Here is an 8,275-nt window from a genome sequence, read left to right as displayed (position 1 = left end):
AACTTTGATTTATAAGTGCTCTTTTAGACCCTCTAGTATGGTTTTCTCATGGAAGTCGTGTTACAGAAGTGGTCAGGCCTGTAACAAAACCACGTTGTCAATTGGTAGAAATGTGCGGGGTATTACCGAGCAGTGATACCATCTCACAAACACGGGCTACACGGGACTTTTCATTTTTGCTTATGAAAATTTTAAGACATTAAAAAGTAAAGCAACACACTGAACACTCATATACAAATACTCATGTACATATACCTATATGTACACATCTCCAAGAAATAGGTACTTTTTTTTCCCATAACTACCGTGCCATTTTCATATTTTATATTATAATATGTGGCCTCGCCTACCCAATCCATGCTTATGCTTTTATGATTGTCTCAGAAATGCTTTTTTACAGTTGATTTGTTCAAGTCAGAGTCCAAACCAACATTTGATTGCTTGTCTCTTAAGTTACTTAATAGAGAGCTGTGCGGGACTCCCTCCCCACTTCTCCCATGCTCTTGTCTCATTGCAGAAACTGGCTCATTCATCCTATAGAGCGTTCCCATTCTTAGTTTGCTTCCTGGCGTGGTTGTGTAACTTGTTCTGCCATTGCCTGTCCTGGCTTTCCAGTAACTGGAAGTTAGCTGTAGAGGCTTGATTAGATTCAAGCCTGCGTCTCTGGCAGGCTTACCCCATGGGAGGCCGGAGCGGGCTGTGTGCTTTGCCACATAAGGAGGCTCACGGGAGCGGGTTGGTTTTTCACTGTTAGTGATGCTGATTGCTCATCTTTTGAAGAGGCACAGCTAGGAAATGTGTCTTTTTGAAAAGAAAGAAAAAAACCAGTGATTCATACTGATAATTCCAATCCCAGTTTTTAAACTTTATTTGTTTGAAAGAGACAGGGCCTCACTCTGTTGCCCAGGCTTTAGTGCAGTGGCACGATCATGGCTCACTACAGCCTCAACCTCCTGGGCTTAGGCGCAGTCCTCCCACCTCAGCCTCCCACGTAGCTGGGAACACAGACGTGCACCATCACACCTGGCTGGTGTTTGTTTGTTTGTTTGTTCTTTTGTTTTGTAGAGACAGTGTCTCACTATGTTGCCCCGGCTGGTCTTGAACTCCTGGGCTTAAGTGATCCTCCCACCTCAGCCTCCCAAAGTTCTGGGATTACAGGTGTGACACCAGGCAAATTTCAGTATTTCGTTGTTAAATATAACACAAATATAAAAAACAGCATAGTGCAGTTTAAAATGATGATGTTGCGAGCATCCACCAGATGAGAAGATGGGATCTGCCAGCCATCACAGAGCTGTCCTGGTGGCCCCTGGCCATCGTGACACCCCCCCACCGCCCCCGCTTTCTGAGGGTAACTGCCATCTCAGCAGATAGGCACTACCTTGCTTTGTTGCACGGCTGCGCCTTTGCTATTTATTTTTTAACCAGGTATGCACTGCCATCAGTAAGTGCTGAAAAATGATACTTTTTACACATGTTCTCTTCATTCTCCTGGGTTTCAAAAACTGCACTGTATCTGCATTATCAGAGGCTTTAGCCCTTCACACGTTCAGCCCTCATGAATTGTGTTCCATAATCTAGTTCACATTTAACACAAAAGGAATTTTACTTTTCTTACACTTGAATCTTTCTCATACACTGAAATCTTGGTTCCTAACAGTATTTATTAATTACTTATTGATACTATTCCATGTATTTAAAAATAATCTTCAAAATAATGCCGGTATTAATGGAATACTGACTGGACTTGAAGATTTCCTAACAGCTCCATTTCTCCATTAATGATTTATTTATCATGTTCTGAAGCTACTTAAAGTAAGTCCTTTTTGCTTTTGTGGTTTTATTACCAACTTAATTTGCAGTTAGAAATGTATTTTATTTATAATATCTACAGAGATTGCTTTGCTTCTTTTTGATTTAATGGTCTTTTTTGATGTGTAAGGCCTGTTAATGTTTTCAAAGTCAAAACCTTGTGCCTGAGCATGGTGGCTCACTCCTGTAATCCCAGCACTTTGCAGGGCTGAGGCAGGCAGATCACTTGAAGTCAGGAGTTAGAGATCAGCCTGGCCAACATGGCAAAACCCTGTCTCTACCAAAAAATACAGAAAAATTAGCTAGTCGTGGTGGTGCACACCTGTAGCCCCAGCCACTTGGGAGGCTGAGGTGGGAGAATTGCTTGAACCCGGGAGGCAGAGATTGCAGCGAGCTGAGATTGCGCCACTGCACTCCAGCCTGGGTTACAGAGTGAGACGCTGTATCAAAAAACAAAAACAAAAAACAAAACAAAACAAAGTCAAAACTTTGTGCTGAGAGAAGTCTCATTACCCCCTCTTCACTTCAGACTGTTCTCTGCCTCCACCACTGGTAGTTATTTTCAACAATTAGCGTTAATCCTTCAGTGTTTCTGTATGCAAGTATTACCAGATTCGTAGGTATTTTCGTATTCTCCTTTTCCACAAAAGGTAGCATTTCAGATACACTGTTGTGTACTTTGCTTTGTCACTTAGAAGCACTCATGGCAATCACTCTTTTATTTATTTTTTACTCTTTTATTTTTTGGCCTTTTATTCTTTTATTTATTGTCCTACCCAAATCAAGAAATCCCTCTTTATCAGCTCACAGAGCTCTCTCGCCCTTTCGTCAGCTGCGTAGTGTTCTGTGTTGATGCACCGTGATTTATGCCATCCTCGCTCATGGACATGGTCACTTCCAGCCTTTTGCTTTCATTAATAATGCCACATTGCACAATCTTATGCACAGGTCATTTATGTTTTTGCCAGTGCATCTTCAGCATGCATTTCTAGAAGTGGAATTGCTGGATAAAGATAAATGCAAGTGTGACTTTTCAGTTGTTGTTTTGTTTTTGTTTTGTTTTGTTTTTGAGACAAGGTCTGGCTCTGTCACCCAGGCTGGAGTATGGCGGCACAATCTTGGCTCACTGCAACCTCCGCCTCCCAGGCTCAAGCCATCCTCCCACCTCAGCCTCCCGAGCAGCTGGGACTACAGGCATGTGTCACCACACCTGGCTAATTCTGTATTTTTTTGTAGAGACAGGGTTTTGCCTGTTGCCTAGGCTGGTCTTGAACTCATGAGCTCAAGTGATCCGCCCTGCCTCGGCCTCCCAAAGTGCTAGGATTACAGGGATGAGCCACTGCACCTGGCCAAGTGTGACTTTTCTAGATATGGCCAGTTTCTTCATGGAGATTGTTACCACTTTAGAGTTCCACCAGTTGTATGCATAAGAGTGAAATAGGCCCACTGCAGTAGCTCACACCTGTAATCCCAGCACTTTGGGATGCTTAGTAGGGCGGATCACTTGATGTCAGGAGTTCAAGACCAGCCTGACCAACATGGTGAAACTCTGTCTCTACTAAAAATACAAAAATTAGCTGGGCGTAGTGGCGTATGCCTGTAATCCCAGCTACTCAGGAGGGTGAGGCGGGAGAATCACTTGAACCGGGAGGCAGAGGTTGCAGTAGGCTGAGATCGTGCCACTGCACTTCAGTCTGGGCAACAAAGCGAGACTCTGTCTCAAAAAGCAAAAACAAAAACAAAAAGCGAAGTAGACTTTTTAAAGCTAATTGGAAGGTTGTCAGTTGGTTGCTGCGTACATTTTGTTTTCCCCAGAGAAGAAAAGAATACAGAATCTAGAGAAATACTTCCGGGTTACTGAGACTGGGCTGGGCTGTCTGGCCTCAGGCGTCCTGCGAGGAAGTCGCAGAAAAACTGTTTATTTGTGGGAACAGATTTTTTAAGGCTTTAAGACCTTGTGAGAGGTGGATGCACTCTGCTTTTTTAAAAACAAGCAAACCAACAACAACAAAAAAAACAAGAGTCTCACTGTGTCGCCCAGGCTGGAGGGCAGTGTTATGATCTTGGCTCACTGCAACCTCTGCTTCCTGGGGTTCAAGTGGTTCTCCTGTCTCAGCCTCCCCAGTAACTGGTAGTACAGGTGTGCACCACCATACCTGGCTAATTTTTTTTTTGGTTTTTTTTTTGTTTTTTTTTTTTGGTAGAGACGAAGTTTCACCATGTTGGCCAGGCTGGTCTCGAACTCCTGACTTAAAGTGATCCACCTGCCTCGGCCTCCCAAAGTGTTGGGATTACTGGCATAAGCCACCATGTCTGGCCTTTTTTGTTGTTGATCACAGCCTGTGAATAAATTTGGGGATATCCTGTTTCAGAAGTGTCGAATTCAGTCTGTCCAGGAGGGAAGGCCATGGGGATAATGAAGATCCCGAGTTGGGCAGTAGTTCAGGGGCTAGGAAAGTGTGTTGAAAATAGTGAAGCTGTGGGTGGGGGTGTTTTGGAGATAAAAAGCAAGCCATTGCTTCCTGTGCTACCTAGAATGATGTCTCTTCATCTCCCAAGAACAGGGCAACCTTCTTTTTCTCTGACCCCTCCCCCTTAGAAAATACAGCTAATAGAATCACCAGAAGCCGTTTTGTTCATTTGTTTCTTTAAGTTTTGGGAAAGTGAAGGAAATTATTACATTGTTGAGGTGTTAAGTGACATGAAGTTATGTTTCAAAGACAGCTTTTTTGTGTGTGTGACGGAGTCTCTCTCTGTAGCCCAGGCTAGAGTGCAATGGTGCCATCTTGCTCGGCTCACCACCTCCGGGCTCAAATGATTCTCAGGCCTCAGCCTCAGAGTAGCTGGGATTACAGGCGTGCACTACCATGCCTGGCTAATTTTTGTATTTTTAGTAGAGATGGGGTTTCACCCATATTGACCAGGCTGGTCTCAAACTTCTGACCTCAAGTGATCAGTTCGCCTCGGCCTCCCAAAGTGCTGAGATTACAGGCCTGAGCCACTACATCTGGCCAAAGACAGCTTCTTGGTCTCACAGAATCTTAGATTCTTTTTGTTTGTTTGTTTGTTTAGATATAGGGTCTTGCTCTGTTGCCCAGGCTGGAGTGCGGTGGCACAGTCTCAGCTCACTGTAACCTCAGCCTTCCCAGAAGCTGAGACTACCGGTGTGCACCACTATGCCTGGCTGATTTTTGTATTTTTGGTAGAGACAGGGTTTTGCCGTATTGCCCAGGCTGATCTCGAACTCCTGGGCTCAAGCGATCCTCCCACCTCAGTCTCCCAAAGTGCTGGGACTACAGGTGTGACCCCTACCCCTTAAATTTATATAAATAAAAACAGTTAATCTAGTGGGTTATGAGAGGCTTAAAAAGAGTGAAATGGCATAAAATCTAAAGAAATCAGAGAACACTGCATGTTAGGTTAAATCATGTTTTGTGAAACTTTTCTTCCATATGTGTGGAATAGCATTATATGTGTATAGCATTATAATGGTAACTGCATCAAAAACGGTTTGAGAGCCCAGCCCTGGAGAAACTTCTGGAGTGGACAGGGAGTCGGGTACAAGGATGTTCATTGTTGCATTGTTGGAAATAGTTTGGAAACAACCGAGGTAACCACAGCAAGGGAATGGGTAAATAAAATACAAGAGAGTGCTGTGACTGAGTCCCCTACAGCATTTTAGAACAACTAGGTGAGGAGGAAGCCAGAAGTGTGACATTCATGTAAATAGACACCTGTAAAAGGAGACCTGTGTCCTTGGACATGTGTGTAAACAAGAAGCTATTTCACAGTGGGTTGGAGGCACCTCGCCAGGTTCATGGTCCTGGCTGTCCCTGGGGAAGGAAATGGAGATGACAGTCGAAGGGACTTCTGCAAAATCTGTGACTTCAGACATGATTTCACTTCGTCAGCTGTTAGTACTTGTTGGCCATAACTTGATTGTTTGCATGGTGGTTTTCGGTTCTTTTTCATACCTAGTAGGCAGGCCCTCTAAGAGTAAAGACCAAAGAAATCAAAATGTAGGACACAGATTGTAGAATAATTAGATCAATAGCCGGTTGTAATCCAGAAAATACGAAACTGTCCTTTGTTGGGCAGCAGGTGTGTGCGGTCCTGCTAGCGGATCAGTCGGTGATGTGGAGCCCCCACGGGGCAGCGGCGAAGCTGACAGTGCCCTGTCCTTGTGGTGTTTCCAGCCCGGGAGGTCACTGGCGCTTCCTCTGGGTGCTCCTTTCCTGCCAGGCATGAGTGCTTTGCATGCATTGAGGGGTGTCTTCTCCTCAGCAGCCACCTTTAGCTGGCACCGTGCCATCTGCATTTATGGATAAAGACAGGCTTAGCGAGGGTGTCATTTGCTCACTAGCACAGCCAGTACACGGGACAGTGGAAATGTACAGGGATGTTTGGGGCAAGTTTTCTTCAGGTCCTCTGTGTTGCCTACCTGGGTTGTAATGTGAATATACAAATAATTTTCTAAAGATTGAGCTGGGGATGCCTTAGCATAAAATAAAATCCAGAAATATTCTGGAAATGTCATTACAGGCAATAGTTCTGCATGTTTATCCGTTAAATATATATATATATTTAAAAAGCAATCAGACTGTCAGTTGGACTGTCGGTAGCTTTGGAGGCAGGGAAAAGTTAGAGAAACTAAGGGAGAACAGGGCAGTCAGTATTTTTCTCTTTCTGGGACTTACAGCGCATCTGAAGGGTTCTCACTGTGTTTCCAGCAGACCCTAGCGGAGGTGTCGCCATGATTCTCTTTCTCACTCTTTCCTTCTCAGGAGTACTTCTTGCAAGCAGAGCTGACAAGCAACGTCTTAAAAACAGGCGTGGTGCGCTGCTGCGTGGGACAGTGCAACAATGCCATCCCTGTCGACACCGTCCTCACCATGAAGAAGCTGCCCATCACCTATGTATGTCTGCTGTCTGGAACTTAATTCAGCCATTTGCGTGTTTTGCTTGTGAGCTTTATGCTTCTCTGGGTTGTAGGTGGGGAGATAAGAGAGAGCTGTGTGATCCTTTATTAGGGGCTTTTCATACGAGAGGCACAAGAAGTGTGCGGTCGGCCCCGGGGTCAGAGGTCAGGGCACGTGATGCTGCCTGGCCGTGCTGAAGCCATAGGTCTGGGAGGCTGGGTTGTGACACACGCTTAGAGGGAGAGCTGTTCCCCGGGGTCCCAACACAGCTTTTCTTGGTTGTTTATCTCAACTGGATAAATGGCTGTTTCTGCACTCAGGGAATTTGGGGGTGTCGAGGCCACCTAGATGGTGGTGCTGTGGGAGGTGTTATTCTGAGGGTGTGCATCCCTCTGAAAACATCGGAATTCAAATGCGTTGTCCCTGGGCAGCTGTGATGGTAACTCCATGCTTTTTGCTGGGAAATCCATGTTCTTTGGTGGTTCTCCTTAGCTCTCTTTCTTGTCCATCACCACAGAGCAACAGGAAGGAAAACAAGGGGGGCTACCTGTGCCACTCCTGCGCGGAGCAGCGCATCGGGCCCCTGGCGTTCCTGACGGCCTCCCCGGAGCAGGTGCGCGCCATGGAGCGCACCGTGGAGAACATCGTGCTGCCCCGGCACGAGGCTCTGCTCTTCCTTGTCTTCTGAGGCCAGGGCGCACGTTCTCCGCAGTGCAGAGCAGCTGGCCGAGGACCCCGCGTGAAGAAAGCCAGCGAGGGGGCTCCCGCTCCCTGAGACTCTGGGTTCACCCACAGCACTTTCTGAGGAAGAGGACACCAGCCCAAGCTGGACCTGCCATTTCTCCACTCCCTACAGACAGCCAGTCTCCACTTGCCTCCGCTCCAGACGTATCTGGTCGGGGAAGTGGGGGATGTTCTTTTGATAAAAAAAAAAAAAAAACATTTTATGTATTTAAACTTTTATTACAAGATTTCAATTAAACAGGCACCATAGCACTGGCATACCGCTGTGTGATGACTGCGTCAGCACTGTTGTTCTGAGCCTTCTCTTTTTCCCGTTTACTGTTTCCTACAGCACTGTCACCGTTCACATGACACAGGAAGCACAGTACGAGACGTGACGTCTTGGGTGGGAATTGGGGCATCAAAATTGAGACTTTGGCCGGGAGCAGTGGCTCACGCCTGTAGCCCCAGCCCTGAATCCAGCCAAGGCAGGAGGACTGCTGGAGCTCAAGGTTGAGGCTACGAGCCATGGTCACCTTACAGTTCACTGTACTCCAGCCTGGGTGACAGAGCGAGACTGTGTCTCAAAATAATATAATAATAATAATAATTAATAATAATGTTTTAAGGAGGTCAGATAAATTACAAGGCTAACAGGATCATAATCTCAGCAAGAAATGACCCCAGATGGGCTGGACCACAGCACCTGTGGGGCCTGGTGAGGAGGGAACGGATGTGAGGATTGGTGGTTCTCAAAGTGTGGTTCCAGCAAGCAGCGGCAATATCGCCTGGGAACTTGTTAGAAATAAAAATGTCCAGTC

At 46.0% G+C, this 8,275-nt stretch overlaps 1 protein-coding gene across 1 annotated transcript in view; it reads left to right on the top strand.

Moving 5' to 3' along the window:
* The window catches only part of FBXO18 (F-box protein, helicase, 18), a 51,296-nt gene extending 43,563 nt beyond the window's left edge, over window positions 1-7,733 (top strand). Inside the window, 2 exon segments of the mRNA XM_011974920.1 lie at window positions 6,597-6,728; window positions 7,249-7,733. Of these exon segments, the coding sequence (XP_011830310.1) occupies window positions 6,597-6,728; window positions 7,249-7,419 (303 nt within the window). The 3' untranslated portion in view covers window positions 7,420-7,733.
* Window positions 7,734-8,275: the final 542 nt, after the last annotated feature.

Source organism: Mandrillus leucophaeus, unplaced genomic scaffold (assembly GCF_000951045.1).
Source record: "Mandrillus leucophaeus isolate KB7577 unplaced genomic scaffold, Mleu.le_1.0 Scaffold15, whole genome shotgun sequence".
NCBI lineage: Eukaryota > Metazoa > Chordata > Mammalia > Primates > Cercopithecidae > Mandrillus > Mandrillus leucophaeus.
Note: the sequence above shows the minus strand (reverse complement) of the source record. Positions and strands in the feature narration are given on the sequence as shown.